Here is a 22,816-nt window from a genome sequence, read left to right as displayed (position 1 = left end):
CTCCTAGCTAGCTCTGTCCTCTGGGGCTAAACAGGCAAGCCATTACCATCTATCAGCCATCTCACGACAGCAGTAACTCACAGGTGGCAGTAATCAGTGGAAAAATAAATATAAATAAATAAATAACCTGGATTTATCAAGTGCTCATGTTTTAGCAGGAACACTGTGTTTGTCTGAGGAATCCATTTAATGAGTGGGTTTGGGAAACTCACAAATGAGAGAATGTTCTGTGCTTAAGAACCTCATTTAAAACACTCATTAATCCTAAGATCTGATGTCATCAGGAAACCTACCATTTTCTTTAATGTATTGCATGACCTCCGCCTGCCCCACCGACCTGTCCCTACTCAGTGTTCCGGAACTATATAACTTATCATTTAAGTGTCCCCTACTCCCTGGTCCAGCACACCTGAGCAGGATTAAGAAACGCTGGTTTCAGTAACAGAAAACAGACAAGGAAGACTCAATACTCACAGATCTCACACTTCAGTCCAAAAGTTTTTGGGATCTTGTTGATGCGGACCATCGGGGTGTCCCCAATCCTTCCCAGGATGTTGGGCAGAATGCTGGGGACTTTCATCCTGTAGGAAGATGAAGCATATTACTGTTACACGTCCAGACACAATACATAATACAAGAACCGGAACAAGGGAAACAATTGGGGGTGCTTCACAAAGCCAGCTTTCTCAGTTAGCCAAGTGTGTTAAGCCAAAACTCAAGCCTGTCCAATAGAATAAGAGGTCAGAGATGTTTGTATTGGACAAACCTCACATTGGGCTAAAGTTATCTAGGTTTACAAAGAAACTCTGCTTTGTGGAGGACCCCCCTGGAGCGCAAACAAATGCTAATCAATAGTGGAATCTTTCTGGGTTGCTTGTTTTTCTCCTGGTGCACTAAAATAAGTAATGTTTTATAAGGCAGTCCTAAGTTAAAACTGTGACAAATATGCCACATTAGAACAGCCGAAGTTGAAAACCCCAGCTTTATAATAACATTATGTATATATATTAAAATATAAATATTGATATATTTTATATTATATATATTAAAATATATTATTTTATGAAGAATATGATCAAAGTGGCAGCCTTTAGAAGAGGAACCTGAAGCAGGTCTTCACGTAGGAGGTCTATGTTTGGCAAAAATTCACATTATTATTATTATTATGATTATTATTATTATTATTATAAATGTATGTACCCATACATACATACATATATATATATATATATATATATATATATATATATATATATATATATATATATATATATATATATATATATATATTTTCTAAATATGTTGAATTAGTAGATGTGAGTGAAGTGAAGGGCTTAAGGAGCATGTAGAAGGCCTCATTATATTATTCAAACCAACTCAGTATGAATATCACAGTCTCACACAGGAAGTCTATGTCTGGCTAAAGACAACATATTCTATGCATACATATAAATATATTACATATTACTGTATGTAGAATATGATCAAAGTGGAGGGTTTTAGGAGAATCTGAGGTCATCAGTCTGTAAAATGCCTCATGGTTGCTTACGTAATAACTAAATCAACTGAGTATAATTATTACAGTTCATGCAGGAAGTCTATGTATGGCTAAGGGTCACAGTAATGAGGCGAAGGTCATATCCTGAAACCACCTGTTTAATTAATGAGTCGCATTCTTCAGTAACTATGACTCAGCAATCCACTGTACGAGTCACAGTGTCAGGCTTTAACAGCACTTCTCCTTTTTCTAGCACAGCAAACAAGACAAAACAAACAAGATCTTTGGAAAGAGCACAGCTGATTCAACCTCCTACAGCTTCAGGTGCATCACACTTCCCAAACGAAGGCTGCTGTTATGATCTTCAGCATGCCCAGGCAGGACACTGGTGTTTATGAGAACTTAACTCAAGAACTCAACGTCTGGAGAAGGTTGCAGAACAGCATTTCACACGGATGTGTACGTTTTCAGGGCTAGACTTAGTAAAGCATTTAATAAGTACATCGTTTCTGCTGGAGAAAAAAAAAAATATGCAAATGTTTGAATGCCCAAGTCAAATGAGGTGTTTTGTTGATTTTCTAAGTAAAAAGAAATTTAAACATCCTCTACAGTGAACCAACTAATTTTTCCTGCATTTTCTGCAAATTAGTGCACAGTTTCTATTGATTTGCTGAGGTTAGCATACTGGAAAAAATATATAAAATATAAAATGTAGCATTACTTTTGCACACAGTTGGTGTTTTATCTTTTTTTTTAATATGGTAAATTCAGCAAAGAAACAGTAATTGTGCATTGAAGTTTGCAGAAGTGTGTTCTCTTTAGAAGATGTTAACTTATTTTCACTCAGAAAATCAACAAAATGTGTCATTTAACCAGGAGTGCCCATACTTTTGCATCCAACTGTAATGTGTTGAGGTACTAAACATGAATACAAATGAATACATTAAAAAATAAAAAAATAAATAAAAAAAATAAAAAGGCAAAAAATATGAATGTAAATACAAAACGACTAATACTGCTAAGAGAACATTACTAATGTGATCACACTATCTGGAAACGATCATTTTATGTATGGCTTTCTCACCGCTGAGAATGCATGTGTGGGGAATCCTTGTTCGGCTCACCGAGGCTCCAAGTGCATTTGCTGACCAGATCTGGACGAATCCACTTCCTTTCCTTGACGCCCTCCTTTCCATTCTCAACCTGCTCTCCGTTCTCCAGTTTCTTGGTCATGTTAGTCGAACCATTTTCAACACTGTGACCGTTTTCTCCCTTCGTATAAGTAGAGGCGTTGGCCGCCACCCTGATCCCTTCCCCATTCAGGAGCGCCATCTTCTTAGCGGCGTGGGGGCAGACAGGAGCCAGAGTGGCAGTGTCTGAGTCAGAAGGTACTGAAGGCATGGCTCAGCTGAAGCGAAAAGACGGGAAAATTACACAAACAAATCAGCATGGTGCCCTAATAAACTTAAGGATATACATAAATTAAAGCAATTTAATAAAAGATAAATGTTCAAGTAGTAAACAGTAGGAAACAGCGGCGCTATAACCCTTCCTAACAAGCACCGCTGACAAGTTTAGAAAAGCTTAAATAACCCACTTGCTGGGAGTTTTGTCTGGGACTCAGAGCAGGGCGAGAGCAGTCATTTCTGTGAGAGGAGCGTGAGTAGCTGATGTATACATATTGGTTTGCTACTTTAGCAGATCTGACATCACCTGCACCGAATTTAGTCCCGCCCTAATCAAGTCGAACTGAAGAAAAGACCAGAAAACAAGTAATTTCAAAAATCTCTCAACAGAAAAGAGCAACATCATTCCTACAGAGGAAGAAAAAGTACTACAGATAATAGAAGAAAACCATGAAAATGAGTTGACAGGGACTTTAATGGTGATTCTCCAAACTTTTGGAGGAGAAATATCAGCAGACAAGTGATCAAGTACAATCTCTCTTAAGTAAGTAAGTAAGTAAGTAAGTAAGTAAGTAAGTAAGTAAAGTCGATTTTATTTAGTCTTGAGACTCAAGAAACTGGATTAGGCAACAGTACAGTCAGATTTTTTGTGGTTTCCATTAAAAAAAAAGGAACACAATTACAACATATTACTGTTTGTGGCTGTTCTTTGAGCTGTAAACATAAAAACACTGACTAATCCCTGAGTGAGCTGCTATCTGGGATAATCCCACCTGGTGATCAGTTTTGACTAGTTTATGATTTGTTAGCCTATGATTGGCTGTTGCCACCACTACATCTTTCATCTGCTTGCAGCTCAGAATGCTGTACGTTCTCTGAGCCAGAGCAAACCAGTTAAGCTATCTAATATGCTGAGCCGCAAAAAAGACTATGATGGAGGAGCTGAGTGATATGTAGCAGCAGTAATCCTCTACAATAGGGATTAGAAAAGTCTCACTTGGAAAAGAGGTTGCCAGCTAGCAATGCCCCCAAGTCAAAATGTTACAAGAGATCAATTAAAATGCAAGTATTCCTGCCATAAACAATGTTTAAAATTAAATATTATAATATTATAATATTCCTTCCATGCCAGTTTCTTTTCTCTTGCCAAGAACATTCCTAAAGGCTCATTTCAACAACATCTATACAATCCTTTTTGACTCATTTTTGACTCTTTATTAACACTTCTGGGTAACACAATGGCAATGCAGGGTCTTCAGAATCACCTCTGCTGATAAGATCTGGTAACCTTAGCTCTGTTCTAGATACACCCCCCACTCCCGCTCACTCACACACTACTTGTTTTGATAAAGTACCGTATTACCTAGGCCCTTGCGTGACTAGGACTAATCAGTACAGGACAGAGCAGAGAAAGCCAAAACGCTGCCAAGCCAAGAACTGACACACCCACCAAAACGCAGCAGCTCGAACACACCTTCTCAACTTCAAAACATCATACAAAAACAGCCTCGATCTCAGCTGTGTACATGCAGGAACTGAAACAGTAACCCATGGGCACTGACCCAAACCAGATTCTTTGGCTTGGAACTGTTAAAGACAGGTGAAAGCTTTCTCTATAACTACCAGACTGTTTTGCATAGGCAAATGGTAGGAACCTGTTGCATCATTTCCACTCTTTAAAAAAAAAAACTCTTTAGGTTCCCTAAAAAATACATGATTTACAAAGAGATTTGAGAGTGTGAAGAACTTTTTAAAAGGTTTAAAAAAGGACCTTCACATACTGTAGAGGTTCTACACAAATATTAAGGTTCTTCCTTGAACTTTTAAATTACGTGGAGGTTCTTCAAACATACACATCTCATCTACAAAAACAGTCCTCCGAAGAACCATCCCCTGAATCTGAACCAAAAGTGGTTCTTCTATAGCAGAAATAAGGAACCCTTTGTTTTTAGGAGTGTGAGTTTACTTTCCAACGCCAGGCAATTTTACAGTTTTATTAAAACAATAAGATTAAACAAACAATAACCTTATAAGCTAAAGGCCTAAATGGTGGAGCAACATTTGAAGATGAGACAGGCTCAGTATTCAACATAACACAGAAACATCCTGTACCCTCCTACCTAAAAATGCACTGTGATTATTTTGTTTCAGCATTATTTCAATGCATGTCGATTCACTTGTTTACAAAAAATAATGTTTCATCACATGACAAAGGATCAACACAGCACCAACACTTCGGTCAGCTTTGCAACAAACAAGGAGGCCTCATTCTAGAAAACCCATAGTGCACTGAAAGGCTGGAAGGTAGCACTAGGCATAATACAGGTAAGAGTCAACAGCACGTTCACTTCCATGTTTTTTGTACACCTCCTGATAAGAACGACCGCCTTTCACCCTAATCTGAACTGTAAAGTGAATCAGCGGTTAAGTGCGCATCACTGCAGACTTCCAATAGAATTACTCCTGTTCAGATAAGAAACTTAGATAAAGTCTCTTTCAGAAAAACAACTGTTCAAATAGAAAAGGCATTGGGTAACCAATACAAGAGAAATAATGCTGCATATACTGAAAAAATCTAGCAAGTAAAAACTTTGTGAAAAATCACTTTGAAGGAGCAACGGAGTTTGTTGCGTGAGACTGGAAAGAAGGTGCACCAGTCAATCCTGGCAAGAGCTCTGCATTCAGCTGGCCTGTATGAGAGGGTGGCTAGAAAGAAGCCATTACTGACCAAAACACCAAAGCACATCTGGAGTTTGCCAGAAAGCATCAGACTGACCCAGCTAAAACGTGGGATAAGGTTTTCTGGTCAGAAAAGACAAAAATGGAGTTCAAAATGCTATGTGTGGCACAAACCTCACACTGTTCTATTCCTAAACAAACACCATCCCAACAGTGAAGAATGGGGAAGGCCGCATCATGTTGTGGGAGAATCCTGTGAGATTTTGTTCTGTGTCAAAAAACTTCCAAAAGTATCTTAGTATTTAAAATATTTCATATTTGTCTTAGCATTTTCCTCCAGTATCTATGAGTCCACAAACACTTCTTCTGTAATTTACACCCTGAAGAGCAGAGCTGAAGCTGTTGGGAATCTCTGAAAAAGCAGTAGCAACATCTACCTATAAATAACCCATGGCCTGAATGTTTAGACGTCAGCTTTATTAGAGCCAAATTAATATCATGTTTAATATCTGGCTTTGTTAAGCATTCATCCCATAGACCTTTCCTTCAGCTGTACATCAGCTCTACCAAACATCTAGCTGTGCTTCCTCTGAGAAAAACACAGCTGTTTTGTGCTCTTGTGTTGTGAGCTTACAAAGCTGCCAAGAGAGGTCTTTCACGTATTGCAGTGTCAGCTAACAAAAATAACACCTATTCCAATCCTATAAGGCAGGGTGGCGTCACCTGCAGTGGAAAGTGAGCGCAACATTGGGAGTCTAGCCCAAGTACTCTTGTTAGTATAGCACATGTGTTTATATGCTCTTATTTGTATGGGGAGGGAATCATTCTGAATTGAATTCAGAGGCCAGTTTTAGGAAAACACTTGTAAAAACTGGATTTCTTTATAATGTATAGTTTTTCTATGTCTTTTACTCTCAATTAATCACTTTGATAATTGATATAGTACCAAACCTGCTTTGAAAACAAACAGCAGGAGATATTGGGACCACTTTCCTTCCCTATAGCAGTGACATTCCTGCCTGACTAGGGAATAAAACCTACAAACTTGTGTGAGGGGAGGTGGTGTTATCCACTGCTCCCTTTCAGTCAACTGGACTTTAAATGCCCAACAATAGTGACTCAGCATGCACAGTCATTAAGCTTAACAGTTCAAATAGTTCAACTGGGCTCCCATAAAAGTGCGTTTAACGAAGGGCAGTATAGGTGCTTTGGTTTGGGAGGTATGAGTTAACACACATACATACACGCTGACTTCAGCCTGTTCCCTGTTTATGCGCAAATCAGGCTTATTTGAAGTGACCAGCCATGAGGAAAGAACAGACTTCAACGTCTGGGTAACTTCCCTCTTCTCTTGCATCATGCCCAAACAAGTCTACTTGCAGCAGGAGTGTAAAAAGGATCCAACTGCATGAATCATCATAGATTTGTTTTTCAGAGCAATAACAACAGCTAGCTGTTTTATGGCAGGCCTTTTAAAAACTGTTTTTCAGTATAAAATCACAGAGCTGGGTGACAGTATAAGCATGACTTTTACATTTGCCATAAGCACAAACTGAAGGAGATGAACAGTGTATGCTGCAAAGACCATGAAATGTTGGTCATATGCCCAAAAAAACTCAAACCAGGTTAAAACCACTCTTAAAACAGGTGTGTTACTAACAACACATTTCATCCTTAAACAGATACAAACACAAAACGTGCTAAAATATTTCTGTGGCCAGTTACCGACAAAGCAGGTAACACAGGTAGGAGTGTTGTAATTTAGAGTGCAGTAACCTGTGCAGTACTCACTGTTGGTGTGGATAGACAATATGACAGGCTGTGATATGGAAGGAAATGCATTATTTCTATCATCAGCTCCTTTTATTTACCTCTATATATTAAGATTTGCAATCATTACAGCAGTAAATATAAGCGTTACTCCCTTTTTAATATAAAATTGCATGATTTTAATGCTGTCGATGAGGGTTGTGATTATTATAATGGCAAAAGAAAGCAAAGATGGTGCTTCAAAGGTTCTTTAATAAAGAAAATGGCTCTATATAGAATCATAAACATTCAAATAACCCCTTGCATTATGAAAGGGTTCTTCGGATTGACAGAAAATGTCCATGAATGTGCTATAGATGGTTCTCTCTAGAACCTTTTGAAAATGGTTCTATAAAGCACCCAAAAGGGTTCTTCCAATGTTACAAGCTTGACACTGTAACAATACAAGAACCCTTTTGGGTGCTATATAGAACCATTTTCAAAAAGGTTCTATAGAGAACCATCTACAGCACATTCTCCATCAATATGAACAACAATTTCATGATGCAAAGAAACATTTAATCCTGCAGTTTTCTTTACTAAAGCACCCTTGCAGCTCCATCTTTTTAAAGAGTGTACTAACTAATTCTACTGCTAGACTGTGAGCAGCATTTCCTGTGCCTATTCACAGTTTCTAAAGTAAAATACAGAGCAAAGGGCTCCTTCATCGGGCACCATGGATGACCATGATACCTCCTTTTAATAATCAGATTAAATTAGATAGATTAGATCATACTTTGTCTGTTTTCACAGAAATGCATCCACTTAATTATCAAAAAATCCAGAATAAACCAACAACACATAAATGCACAAACACCAACACCAAATCCATCCCTGTTCATTTATCACCCTGACAAAAAGCACCAATAATAAACAACGCGCATTTAATGAGAAAGGAAAAAGTGACTAATGGGTTTTAAACTCTATTCACTCTATTTTATTCAACTTTCTTCTTTTCTATTCTGCTTCTTTAAACTGTTCCTTTAAGCATCTGAGTCGATGTTACATGTTAGAGCTGGACTATCAGCGTCAGTATTAGGCGAACTTCCTCAGTATACGTTATGAACAGGGCTAGCTAATCTTCAGGAGCAGGAGAAGCAGATACTGACCCTACATTGACCGTTCATCATCTCTACCTTTGCCATTATAGTGGATTTAAACCTTTGTGGATAGGCTTAAAATGGTGTCCTTTACTCAGTCTGTGGAAATGAGGCAACACGGACCCTCTAACGCTGTAATACAAAACTTCTGTTCGCTGACTCACGATAAACTCAGAACAGAGAGACACAGGAACGCAGCTAAATACAAACTGCGTTTCTGGCCACATTACAGACCCTCATAGTGCGGGAAGGGTTTTAACTAAACTGGAATAATCTAGGTGTAGCATTAAATTACTGATTTATTGCACAGGCTATATTTCTTATTAACAAACTAAGATCCTCCTTCCAGAGAAGAGATTTGTAAAAGGCTGGTTTGGAGGTATTTTTAAAACCCTCATAGTCTCAGTGTTTGTTTTTTTTTCAAAAACGAAAAAGATAGTTATTTCAAATTTAAGGCCAATTTCAGAATAAACAAGGATTCACTCACATATAAATCGTCTATCATTTGCTGGTTTGCCACTTTGCTACTCCTATTTTTTTTAGTATTTTTATTAATGCTATATATATATATATAACATTACAATTACATCAATAATAATAATAATAATAATAATAATAATAATAATAGTGATAAAACCCTTTTCAGTCCTCATAGTCTGAGTTAAATGGGCTTTTCTGCATTGGATGATGCAATCGGCACTAAGCCATTTCAGCCTGCCTGTGCTAGAGATGCTGGGACCGTTTCATCAGACCAGCACGGAGCTCTGGGCGCTAACGCTGCTTCAAAATGCTCGGTAATGTTACAGTGAATTAAACAGAGGTCAAATCTAAAACAGTGTATAAATGAATCACACCGCTCTGAACAAAGCCGGTCAGCACAGCATGTGAACAGGCAAGAGGAGAGTCACACTGCGATGCTCAAAGGCAATGAAAACCCACCGACATACTCGAATGAATGTAAAAGGCTGATTTGAGGTAATAAACGGAGGTTTCGCTCACCTGAGGGTTAATTAGTGTCTGGCGCGGAGATGAAGCGGCCGGTTTTGGCGATGACCTTCCTAATAACTCAACGCAGAGAGAGAACACGGGTTTGCCAGCTGCTCACATGCGTTAAAGAGCCGACAGGCGACCAATCAGAAGCCAGATATGGCTTGCTCACGGTGTGCTCTGATTGGCTGCGGTGGGGGCGTCTGCTGATTTCGGCCAATCAGGGGTCGGGATTTTTGTCGAGCCTTCTCGTCGTAGTTACAAAACAAAACGCCGCCTCCTCTCAGGGCTGCGAGCACTGCAGTCATCTAGCAACGACGGTTAACCGGATTAAAACAGGTAAACAGATAAACAGACACGTTTAGGCTTGTTTTGAGACCCATACAGCTTGTTTAAGACATATGAACGAGATGTTGAATTTGTCCTAATGTTTAAAGCGAAGTACAGATGGAAAACAATCGTCGCCTATCGGCTTCCACAGTGTACAGGACAGCAGAGTTTCCTTTTAGAGACTTTGAAACGCAGCTGAAGTCAGCTTCTGGTTCAAAGTTCCCCGTTCCACCTTAAATAGCCTCAGCCGCTACATGTAACTGCTGCACCATTTAAGGTGGAACGTGGAACTTCGAACAAGAAGCTGACTTAAGCTTCGAAAATAATGCGGTGAACTACTATTTATATCGTCTGACGAGACCAAGCTATATGCAGTCTTACAACTCGTTACAGCATCAATAAATAATTCACACAATCCAAAAACAAGAGGTTTAACTTCTCTGATTACGGTTGTACAAGACCATTTTTGCCCTGAAACTGTGTGCAGTTCTAGGCCCCATAGAAGCCCATGTAAGTATTTATCAAATAATTACTATACGAATCCATTAAAAAAAATAAAAAATAAAAAAAAACCTGGAATACAGATACACTTCCACCTCTTTTTCCAAACTTTTGAGAACTCAATATCTGGGTTTCACCAGCAAAAATTAATTAATGCCATTGAAATGGTGAAATAGCACTGTATATTTAAGACCTTTCTAGACCCACTGAATACAGCACAAGTTTTCTTCTAACTTTTCTACCAAAGACAGTTAAGTAACAGTTTTCAGGAAACAAGGTAAGACCTAGGATCAGGTTTCTCTCTTATTTACTATAACTGTACTGACAGACCCTAGATCAGCACTCTGAGCTTTGGGAATATGGGCCCAGGCCTAAAAAGGCCTTTTCAGTGCAAAGTCCCCATTAAGTGCGCAACTTGATCCACAACCCTGTGTTCCTCCACAGCACAAGCCTCCTACTTTTACGGTCTGTCTTACTTAACTTTCTTTCGAATCAGTTTTTTCATATAAGCACAACCCCGCCAGAGATACTGATTTAAAATTTAATTCTGGCCATAACCATTTTTGGCATACAAATTTTAAAATTACAGTAATTCATGTTTGACAATACTTTGCCGAAATTGGATAACAAAAATGAAAAAAAAATCAATCAATCAGCTGGAGGCAAATAATCAGTTAGACACAAATACATGCCATTCCACATAGACTTGTGCCAAAAGCACCCTAACAGATCTTTTTTCCTTAAAAGATGGTAAGTAGTTATTTTTCCTTTTCAAGTTAAGCTCACAAAATAAAGGCAAAGTCAAGGATAATAAGATGTTGCTCAGTAACCTATATTTCATGGAAGTAGATACTACAGTGCCAGAGTACAATTACTAAGGTTTTATTGAGAAACCAAAACTATGTATGTAAAAAGGGGATACAGGACAAATTGGGAAGGGGTGGGCTACAGAAAAAAAAAATGACCAAGTCAAGTAATGTAAAAACACAACATTGGTTAATTTTTTTTGCCATTAGGGCTGAAGACGACCACTTGAGGGCAGGTTGTGAGCAGGAAGAGGAGAGATGGATGGTTTTAAAATCTTCCGGAGCGTTCTCTATCGCGGGACCTCCGCCGTTCGCGGTCCCGTCCACCTCCACCTCCTCGGTTGCGGTCACGGGAACGAGAGCGCCGTTCGCGAGAGCGAGAGCGGGAGCGATGCCTGAAGGAGAGAAAAGAGAATTTTAGACACGCACGGAGGGCAGGGTACCTATAACAATCCCACTGTTCGGCTTCAGAGGGGAGTTTTTAAGAGTTAAGCTTATGGTACTGATTCTAGAAATAACTGCCATCTTGCACGAAATCTACAAGCCCTACAAGTTCCTAGAGGAAGCAAGTCAGCAAGTCAGGGAGAATGCATGAAGAACCGAACTCTATTAGCATAGCAAGAGAACTGAACACTGCTCAACATTGACAATGTACACTGCCATTCAGGCAGTATGAACACAGGAACTGAGCGTCTATCTGCACCTATGCAAATATATACTATATGTTCCCTCATTAGCACTTATATATTTATTGAATTTGAGTCACCATCATCCATAAATGTGCAACACCCTTGTGCAATATCATAGCTGCTACATATTTTTATATTCACCAGTTTTTATAATTGTAAATTATATAGTATTTTCCTTTTAATATCTTGCATTTCATATTAGCTTGTATTTTGCTTTTATTCCTACTTAATTTTTTTTGTTTGCAGCCCATATTTCGCTGTACTCTGTGCAATAACAAAGTATCTTATCTAGCATTAACTTATCTGAAGGGGCAGCCTCTGTTACTTCAGCCTGACACGAAAACCTACCGGTTTAATCCACATTGACCAAAAGATTGAAGTGTACACCTCTGGTTGGTGCTTAATTGTCCTTCTTGCTGTTGATTTAGCCTGCTAGCACTAATGCTTCAGTTTACCTTGTATTAAGAGTAAAAACTACAATAAGTAAACCAGAGGTAGAAACCCTTTTTTCTTTTTCTTCCCTGTGGTTAACAGAATACTCCGTTAACTCCTATGAAGACTAGAACATCAGAATTAGTTAGAATACACTTTCCTAGTATAACAAATACATATAAAAATATAAATTAGCCTTCTTTCATTTGTTGGATGTGCATTTTGGTCAGTGCATGTTTTCAAGCTGTTTCTCGTGCAATATCAGAACAGCTGACAAGCTCAGGTCTCAGCAATAGGACAACCCTTCCAGCAAACAGCGCCACTCGTGGGTCCTGCATGTTTGTCTTACAGCATGTAATCGGTCAGGAACTCTATGAACTTGTTGACCTCATTTCTGCATTGAATACTTCACACTTCTAATAGGCTTAAAAAAATAGGCTTTTTTTTAACAGCATTAGTGTGGAGTGCCAATAAAGTCATTTTTTTTATCTAAATTCCAGTTGGACTGAAAGTCAACCACAGATGTTTCACCAATATAAAGGAAGACGCCTTGGCTAAGGAATATTAGCCAAAGCAAACCCATACAGCATTTAAAACACACTTAAGCAGAAGCATACACACCTCTTTCGTCGGCGGCCATACAGCTCTCTCCTGAGTTCCCGTGAGATTGGCTTTAGATGCATGAAATTGCAGAAGCCACCTCGAGTGCACTCTCTGGAGGAAGACAGAGGAACTGTGGTCAGACAATGTAGAGTGAGAGCACAGCAGAGAATTTTCTTTTTGGACCAGAATAAGCAGGTCATAAGCTTGAATTGTACCGTGTTGTTTCAGCTTTTCAGTACATGTGTGACCGTTCTAAAAACAAATATATCAAAATATCTTTTAAAACGGATGATTCTTTGGAGAACTATTTTTGGAAAGAACATGCAAATATGAAGAACCGAACATAATGTAAAGATTTAAGAAGAACTATTGAACTGGTAAAGAACGTTTACATGTGGATGTTCTTAAACAGCCCTGCGATGGACTGGCGACCTGTCCAGGGTGTATCCTGCCTTCCGCCCAATGACAGCTGGGATAGGCTCCAGCACCCCACTGGGACCCAGAAGAATAAGCAGTTTAGATGATGTATGTATGTATGTATGTATGTTCTTAAACATTTAAAAGGCTTTTTAATGCTCATACAAGTCTCTCTCAAGCACGGTCCTTCTATAGCACTGCTCAAAGAATCCTTTGGGGCACCTTTTTTGTGTACCAAGAACAGAGCATTTCCTATCAGGCTTATGAGAATTATGTCATTGTTGTTCGTATTCTGTGTTACACTTGGATCTTTCAATCTAACAAGAGTCTTGTATATGAGTACTTAAAGTGCTCACTCTAATCACTGAAGGCTGCTCTGGTATGTACACTATGGGCAGAGAGTGGTAAAAACACAGTATTCACTTCGACCTCAAAATACACAATAAATATACATATGTATGTCTGAAAAGATGGCTACCCTGAAGACATACCCCTATTTTGTGGGCATAAGTGAGTAATGCAAATTATCCGACGTTAATTTAGCAGACAACACAAACTTCTGTAGAGTCACTACAGAAGCTAAAATCAAGGAATGCAGGTCCATAAAAGATGCGAACTTTGCAATCACAGGAATTTAACAAAGATGACCTGTATTCTCCATGTGGTTCGAGGTCTGTAGGGCTGTGTGTAACATCACTCACCCCATTTCATACTGCCTGCAGCAAGCCTCCCTGAAGTCTGTGACAGGGGAAAGCTCAGCATGGATGGGCTGCCCATTAAACCAGCGGTTATTCAGGTTCAGCACGGCCTTCTCTGCGTCCTCCTCACGACGGAACTGTGGACGATCAACAAAAACGTCAAATTTTAAAAATGCACAAAATGTTGCAAAAGAAACTACAGGTGCTTTTGGGGTATTGTAGCAAAATTAAATCTTTCCTAGTCGCTCAACGCCATGAGGCTAAATACAAATACACAACTTTTTTCTATTTATTGATAATGGATATCAATGCATACATCTCTCCTTTATGCATGCGTGAGATTCATGTTGTGTAGTTTTAACTTAACACATACAGTGGTGAGCTTCATGTGAGCTGCAACATAAGCGGCTCATGTTTTCATGTTTTAACCGATGAAGACAGACACCTTCAAAACCAGTCCGATGTGTGAGAACTGGATCCATCGTGTAGTAATGGTGACAAATTCATAATTTTTAGGCAATGTGACTCAAGACACAAACCCCTGGGTATTAGTCAATTCTAGTAAATAAGTTCAACATCGATTCTCGCAGCAGCACTACAGAGCTGACTGAGGCTCTACAGTGGTTCTGTGTGCATGTGGTTTGAGGCTCTGATTCAGCTTGGAGCTCTGAGTACAAACGACAGGAGCCACCATGAGGTATAAAGCGAAAGACAGGATTTACATTATTCTGTACATCGTCAAAACTTGATCTAGGTTTCTTTTTTCCTCTAGTGGAAATGGAAACTGTCCTAGATATACTGAATGTGACTAACACACCCATAAGATTGAATGATAAACACATCAATATTTAATCAATACTTGTGGCCTGACATCACATTTTTTTAAAGAAAAAATTAGGTTCTCTCGTGTTCCATTTGAAAAATTAAAATAATATTTTGGACTATAATGTATTAAACAAGGGTACACTTTGTGTAACGCGACACACCAGCTGCTTGTGTATCAATATTTCCAAATCCTATATGCCTTATTTAAATATCCAACTAAATAAAAAGGAATACTGAGATAAGTTTAGATACCTGTGTAAAATACCACCCCCAAACCCCATTCCCGATGTTCCCCATAGATTTATTTCAGACATGTCGTAAACACTGACACTTAATAAGGCTGCAATGATTAGTTAATAAGGTTAAATCAATCATTACAGAACAAAAAGTTTAAACGTCATTTATTTAAACAAAAATGCTCTATAATGCTCTGCAGTATTCATATGATACATCCGGTCATTCCAAATACACTACAGAAAGCATAGGGAGGTGATGTTGTAGGGGTCTTCTGTTGATTCACTGCACCATAAACAGACAGAACCTTAAACAATGGACAGAGCAAAGTGAGAGGAAACTGCAGAATTCCTAATGGCTCAATTAGTTAACTCAGGGTGCATTCACACCTACCTGTTTTGGTCTGGACCTTCGGACTTTTCAGTTTGATCCGAACCAAGAGCAGGTGTGAAAGGTGCTTTGACCATGGTCTGGACCAAAAGCCCAAAAACCCAAAATTTGGTCCAACCAAAAGAGGTGGTCTCAGCCCGGATCAATCCAAACCATGGTTTGGTTCGTTTGCAGTGTGAAAACACTTTTTTGGTTCTGACTTTTAGACTAATTACAGGAAATTGAGGAGGCTATCAACACACAAACAATAGAAGAAGAAAAAGAATCACAAGAGAAGTAAACATGAGCCGTGATGGCACACATGGAGAGGAGAAGATAAAATTTTTAACTGTAATTCGGTCCAACGAAAAAGCCAAAAGTTAACTTGGAAAAAAAAAACGCATAAAAATGATGAAATGTATACCTTCTTTTCCGAGAGGATGAGAGAGAAAGGATGAGACATTTTTCTGCATGCAATTGGAAAAGGCTACCTGCCCAACTGACAACACCCTAATGTCAGACACACACTCCTCTAAAACCAAACAGTGTCAAGTATAGGGAGATGCAGCACACGTAGGTGATGACGACAGGACGTAGGTCATGCAAAGTTATTTAATGTGCACGCTAAATTGTGAAGCCCAAACTAACCAGATCAATGAACTGGATGTAACAAAAACATGAAACCGCCCACAAACACATCCCCAAGGAATACTTTGTGACTCAAATGTTTTGTTAGGTCACTCACTGACCTGAACATGACTAACTATGTATAAAGTTCTCATGAGGGTTAAACAGAACATCTCTCTGGCTCACTGCTCTCCTCCAGATTTAAACTGTGCCCTTGTTTAATTTCTTGCTCCACTCACCTTCACATAGACATTTCCCACCAAATGGTCACCCAGATTATCACACACGTTCATCTCCTCCACCTCTCCATACTTCTCCTCCATCTCTGTAAAGACCTCCTAACAGACAGAGAAATCGAAGAAAGCAATCATCAACAACTGTCTTTTCAGTTTTAATACCAAAACATCCAGAAATGTAAAGATGTTCTGATCTAAAGTGTTACAGAATGATTTCAGCATTGAAGCCAGGGTTAACTGGGAAAACAAGGAATATGGAATCTTTAATGGCTGAGAAAAACTAATAATAATACAATTATTGACAGATTCTGAATCAAATTAACTTGTGAATAAATACAGCAGTGAAAAATGTACAAGAGCTCTGCTCTTTTAGTCAACACTACTGGAACTTTTTTCCTGATAAATCACAGCCTGGTTTAAACAGCACTTTCAACTGAAATTAAAGGAAGTGAACAAGATCTTACTGACATAACTTTTTAGATCAAACCTGAAGTCACAAAACAGTCAGTAGCTCACCTCAAAGAACTCATCATAGTGCTCCTGCATCTCCACATCACTGACTGCGTCTGGAAAATAAATGAAACATAGCATCAGACGAACCTGACAATTTCGGTATTTTTACTTAACAGCTGCATAAACGGCAGACAACTCAGACTCTCTGGGTCTCTTCACTGGTGAAGTTTTGCCAGACTTTTTAGTGCAGCCATTTTTAAGTTCCTCCACGTTCCTGTGTAGGGATGCACTGATCATGTGTTACGGCCAATTCCAATTCCTTTACAGCCGAATTGACTGATGGCTGGTTTTACGTGCAGATTTTTATTAGCCTTTTTTAACCCAAAGCTCACAATGTGTGGGCACACATCCAGTACGTTCTACTAGCCAAAGCCACACATTATTGACATTACATGCTCTTTACTGGGCCAAACTGGTATATCAAATGATAAATCTGTTGCCCATTTAAAATAACACAAAAAACACAAAGTTCTACTGACACAACGAAAATAAGACGACACTGATTTTTTAGCACACAATCACGCATAATTACACTGCAAACTTTTGATGCAGCAGCATTTGAACAGTGCTAATGACTGACCTGACTCACATTATATATTAAACCTGCAACAGAAATCAGCCAAAATCCAAACAAATTAGCCAACTGCTGACTGTTTAGAGCTAAAAATCTGCCGATTCCTATAGTGCATCCCTATTTTTGAGGCATTTTGAGCTCTGTAAGTGACATGCTGTTCAATAGGGTTCAGGCTGGGTCACTGACTTTTTACTCCCAAAAAACCTGTTTCAGTTTTTTGTCAGGGTTTTTTGTCACATTATCAGTAAAGACAAATGATCCACTGGCAGTCATGCAGCTCCATGTCACCATATTTTACAAACATAAGCTTGAATAGCCACATATTAACCTAACAGAATTAAGTCACCAAACATATCTATTATACTTTCTCCCAGAACTTCACATTTTAAGTACTTCATGTACTCTACACGCAAATATAACATCTAAAATTTAATCTGCATCTGAACATTTATCTGAATGATAACTGATTCAATCTCACCTTGCATCTACACACTTACACTTTGCTTTAACATGAGCCCCCCCCCATTCAGAGAAGACATCAAGATGCAATCGCATTTTAAGGTAAGGTGTAAATGGGGCTTTTGCTGGCTCTTTTGTGCAAAATGTAACAATACAAAGACTCATCCAGTCAAGAAACAAATGAGCTGCAAATTGTGCAATTACAAATGGTCCCTTAAAACAGGAGGTGAATGTAGGGCTCATTTTCTTACACTGCTTGCTTGATATTAACCAGGTATACAAGGCTAGAAATTCTGCATCTCAATCTTACTTTTTAAAATTTAAATTTCAAAATGCAGCAGTCACAAAAAAGTATTGTTCAAATACTCATAGGATGCAAGATATACACAAAACTTTTTCCAACATTTTAACCAGCAAATACTTTACATCATGTTGTACAGTGCATGCACATGTACAGAGGGGTGACAAATTTCATGAAAATTCTGAAAAACTAAGTAGAGAAACATAAGGGCAAATGACACAACAGAGCAATTACTATCCTACCATGCTGTGTGATTTATTAAAACACTAAACTGGCCCAGATGACCTTAATTTTGGACAAACACGGCAAAAAGAAAATGTCTAAGTGACTTTGAAAGATGGTTCATTATAGGGGCAAAGACAGGAGGAGCTTCAGTCACAAAGACTGCTCAACTGGTCAACAAAAATATGAAACAACCTTTACCTACTTTACAGCTGTACAGAAGCACTTTTCTGTTTCCACTGCTCACACTTCTTCGTGGCAGCCCACCACGCAAAAATCTTTGATAGGGGTGGGCGATAGGGCAAAAATATAATATTGCGATACTTCAAGAAATTCATGAAACACAATGTTACAATATGTATTTTTTTCAGACATCTAAGCAGTTTCAACAGAGAAAGCAGAACCAGCAGTGCTTCATTTTTAAAAATACTATCAAAAACCTTAAACAGTGATTTTTATCCAATAGTTGGCATACTGTGTTGCATTACATGAATTAAATGGGACTAATTTTTCTCTTTTTATAACAAGATATGCATTTGGTCAAGTACTGACGATATGCACTACATATTCAGAAAAGCACATTGTATTGTAACAATTCATCACAATAACGATATTTGTCATATTGCCCAGCCCTATTTGGTGACTTGCCTGGAAAGCCCAATTCCTGTTCACACTAAAAGACTTCAGCTTCTTCAATTAGGCAAAACAAGTTAAATACTATAGCTTAACCACTCATTAACGTTTGTTATTTTCCCACTGATAAACACAGCATTAGCTATCTTTGTGGGTAACCTAATTCAGCAAGTGAACAGTAGTACTATAAGAAAATTGATACACTTGAGTATCGCAATATGCCTTGAGATATTGTATCAATTCTCAAAAACACAGTATCAATGTTCATTTAGTAGTTTACAAGATTCACAGACAGTGGGTTTTGTATTGTGTTCAAACTCGACTGCTAGATGGTAGTGTTGTACACTATCTTCAGCCAACAGGCTCTGCCACTCCAATGTAACAAGTAGCGTAAGACTGCACCGCTAACATTAACATTAGCAAACCTAGCTGACTACTAACACTACCACCGATGGCTGAATCCAAAAGACTTAGACCAGTATTCTAACAATTAAACACACCCCTATCATTACTATAGCATAGTAAGCTGCGTTTTTAACGTTAATTCAGCTTCAAGTCTATTGTCCATTGTATGGTCCAGCTTAATATTAATACTTACCCCTTGATAAGGTGATTTATGCTTTCAAAATATGCTGCTTAAAATTAACTATCCTATATTAATTTCATACAATTATCAAGTGCTCTACCAAAAGCCCCAAAGAGTAAAATGCTCCAACCAATCCTGCCAGCTTTGCCATCACTAAACAATAACAATAAAAAATTTTACAACAATGGTCTGATGTTTGCATTTTTTCCTCCTATAATGTCACCCATCTGTACACACACGCACGCACACACACACACACACACACAAACACGCGAATGGACACTCACTTATTCCATCAGCAGACTGGGCCGAGTTTTGAGGGTTCCGGTATATATTCAAGAGGGCAATAGTCTGTAACAAAAACACAAAGTCTCAACCCAGTTATGTCTGTACTGGACAACAGTTATACACACCTATACTTCGAAGTACATTACACTTTTACAACACACTATAGAATATTTTTCTTAAGAATAACAAGTAAGTATAGTAGTTTTTTGGATTTTATGTCTCTGTGTGAGGTCTGTGTTATGTTCCTTGAGAAGGACACTGTGACACCAGATAAAGACTCGTTTATACCCATCTCCGATCTATCCTACCAGACATGGTAGCAAACTGTGGTTCAGGAGCTGGAACTGGGCTCTTCCATCATTTTATAACTTAATGACAATCTCACCAACGACACTGTGTTCAGTTTTGTTTCTAAGCTGACACAAGTCTGCATTACAGTAATTTTGATTTGTCAAGATGAATCAGCAATTATATATTTTAAGGGTCTAACTAACATAATTTGCACAGAGGTATAACTGCTTTGACTAAGTCTGCATTAGATGGGGAAGACACCTGCGGGTGCTCTCACCCCCACTACTTACTCTCTCTCCCTCAGCCCCACCACACACTCTCTCTGTGTGTGTCAGAGATTCAGTCTGCTGATTTTATTTAACTTTTTTGTTTTAGTTAAGCCTTTGCTTGTGAGGTAATGCGTGTTTGTGTGAATGTGAAAACCTGTTAAAATTGTTTTTCTTTATTTTAAATAATTCCTTAAATTACCTCTCCTTTTTCATGTTCCTATAGTCTTGAAAAAACATGTTTTCTTATTAATTTTTACAATCTATCTTACTTCTGAAATTCAATGTGTGGTCTTCTCTTTTAGTGTTTGGGGTATATTGCACCACAGAAATCATGAATGGGTGTTTTTCATACATTTGTAAATGTTCATCATAGTCATGCTGTGGTAAATTACCCAACAACTCTGCTTCACTGTGTATACTTTGCATATGTAGATTTTATTTGCGTATGGTACTCTTGGTTTCTCTTTTCCGTAGGTTCTGTCTCAGAGTTTAAATCATACTCATCTCACTTTCTCTAAAAAAATAATGCCTAAACCTGGTTTTTACCTGGCTGAAAGTGGGCCTGTTGTGGAGTCTGGAGCACCGGTCCCCATGGCGGCACGCTCCAATTTTGAAGTAGAAAGAGCAGTTAACTCTGTGGACCAAGAAACAGGACAATATAATGACCAGCGGAGATGAGAAAACAACTTTGGAAATCATTTCTGATATGCTGACACCGCCCCCACAATAGGACTTACAGGGAAACTCAACCGATTTTTCAAAAATACTACACAATTAAATGGTGGAGATGTAAACAAAGTCATTCAAAGCGGTTTGGTGTAAAACTCTCTGTTCTAAAGAAACTTGCAGTCATCAGTGAACCAGACGTCTGAGGAGTTTAATGCCTCTGAAAGCTGCCTCACAGAAAGCTTTTACATGAAATGGTTAGATGTATGCTGCCTGAAGTCTGAGATGTTCTTTATGAAAGTTTTGTGACGAAGTTTTAGCTTAAAGTGTATTTTAATCCATTCATGACTGAAGGGCACATGCAGGACACTAAGACAAAACAGCCCCTAAAGATAACTTATTTTTTCAGATTTATAACCATCATCATTACATTTAAAAATGAGAAGACACATTTAGGTTCATCGCTGACTTTGGATAGTAAATACAATGGCTGTATTTATGTTGCAGACATCGTGTGCCCTGGTTCCCATCACCACCACAGTAAAGAAACCAGAGGCTAAGTTTCTCTACAATGAACCATATCACACCAAACCACTGAGTGACTCTGTTTACATCTCAACGAAAGAATTATTCAGTAAGTCTGAAAAATCGGTGGAATTACTCTTCAAGTCCGTGGTGTTTTCTGAAATAAATGCAGGAAAAGAAATCCTCAGCCTCGTTAGAGAAAGAGCTGTTTGGGCTCTTTTAACTGAGGTTTGATTCCTCAGTTCATCCAGAGAGAGAAGCAGGATACACAGCAGTTTACACACCTGAATGTTGGCAGTGATGCATCATTTAATTACTCATTTTAATAATATCAGAACAATAATGAGAACATTTCTTTATAAAATGCGCGGTCTGCTTCACTGAGCCAAACTAGTCAAGGCTATACGCTAGCTAGCTCACAACACGTTTCACCTGCAATGTCAAAAAGCACAATAAAATGCCAGTATTTTAGCTGAAGCCTGCAAACACGCGTATAAAACTGCTTTACATAGTTTCGCAGCGCAACTTTGCGACTTACAACGACTAAAACGTTAGAAAACGAAGTTAGCTAGCTAGCGCTGTAAGCTAGCCGGTGTGCTAGGCTAAAGCTGTAGCTTAGGCCGGTTTCTGACCGCCGGTTTCATAGAGTTTATTAGCTTATAAGCTCACTTAATATAAACTAATACGTCTTTTGTTCGAACTATATCTCCAAAAACAAAACCAGTCTCTCAATTCTTCAGTCGTATAACGTTAAACCGGTTCGTTGTTTAACGTTAGTGAGAGCCGTGCGTTGGCGCTAACCTGCAGCGCTACGTTAGCTTCCTATTCGTCAGCTTCTGGTTCCAATTGCTCCGTTCCACCTTAAATGCTGCAGCAGTTCCATTCTGGCGCCACAGACAGAAGAATGTATGTAGCTCAATTTAAGGTGGAACGGGACAATTCATACAAAACGCTGGCGAAGCTTCGAAAGCTTAGCTGGCGAGCTAAGGGATTAAACTACAGCCCATTTAAGCCAAAGACACAGCATATTACTGCTTTAAAGACACGCCGGTGAGAAAATAACACGCACGATCGTTTAAAGGATAGACTTACTTGTCTTTCTCTGTCCCGAAAATAGAGGCCAAATACTCGGCCATCTTCAACAAAACCACACACGGCGTGCGCTCCTTCTGCGCCGAATGAATGGGTCACCACACTGTGCTCTACCGCCGCCTACAGGCCGCAGGTAAAACTGTTCATCCAG

At 38.7% G+C, this 22,816-nt stretch overlaps 2 protein-coding genes across 2 annotated transcripts in view; both read right to left on the bottom strand.

The window, feature by feature from the left end:
- Positions 1–9,621, bottom strand: part of cbsb (cystathionine beta-synthase b) — a 29,404-nt gene extending 19,783 nt beyond the window's left edge. The window contains exons 1-3 of the mRNA XM_036570869.1: positions 9,492–9,621; positions 2,583–2,906; positions 475–581 (exon numbers count right to left, since the gene is read on the bottom strand). Of these exons, the coding sequence (XP_036426762.1) occupies positions 475–581; positions 2,583–2,899 (424 nt within the window). The 5' untranslated portion in view covers positions 2,900–2,906; positions 9,492–9,621. The remainder of the gene's footprint in view (positions 1–474; positions 582–2,582; positions 2,907–9,491) is intronic.
- A 1,569-nt stretch (positions 9,622–11,190) lies between these two features.
- u2af1 (U2 small nuclear RNA auxiliary factor 1) lies at positions 11,191–22,793 on the bottom strand. Its single transcript, XM_036570881.1, has 8 exons — positions 22,666–22,793; positions 20,929–21,016; positions 19,822–19,885; positions 16,763–16,812; positions 16,250–16,348; positions 13,959–14,092; positions 12,859–12,951; positions 11,191–11,511 (listed from the first exon to the last, which is right to left on the bottom strand). Exons 1-8 carry the CDS (start codon positions 22,707–22,709, stop codon positions 11,385–11,387), a joined length of 699 nt encoding a protein of 232 aa, XP_036426774.1. The 5' UTR covers positions 22,710–22,793; the 3' UTR covers positions 11,191–11,384.
- Between the last annotated feature and the right edge of the window lie 23 nt (positions 22,794–22,816).

The sequence above is a fragment of the Colossoma macropomum genome, unplaced genomic scaffold (assembly GCF_904425465.1).
Source record: "Colossoma macropomum unplaced genomic scaffold, Colossoma_macropomum, whole genome shotgun sequence".
NCBI lineage: Eukaryota > Metazoa > Chordata > Actinopteri > Characiformes > Serrasalmidae > Colossoma > Colossoma macropomum.
The sequence above is the reverse complement of the archived record's forward strand: the minus strand, read 5'-3'. Positions and strand labels throughout refer to the sequence as shown.

Excerpts from the sequence above, each read along its gene's own strand:
- u2af1 (XM_036570881.1), bottom strand. The coding sequence starts at position 22,709 with ATGGCCGAGTATTTGGCCTCTATTTTCGGGACAGAGAAAGACAA. Across the intron at positions 16,813-19,821 it reads CCAGTCTGCTGATGGAATAA|ACGCAGTCAGTGATGTGGAG; the intron begins GTGAGTGTCCAT and ends TTTATTTTCCAG. Across the intron at positions 14,093-16,249 it reads TGGGAAATGTCTATGTGAAG|TTCCGTCGTGAGGAGGACGC; the intron begins GTGAGTGGAGCA and ends GATCGTCCACAG.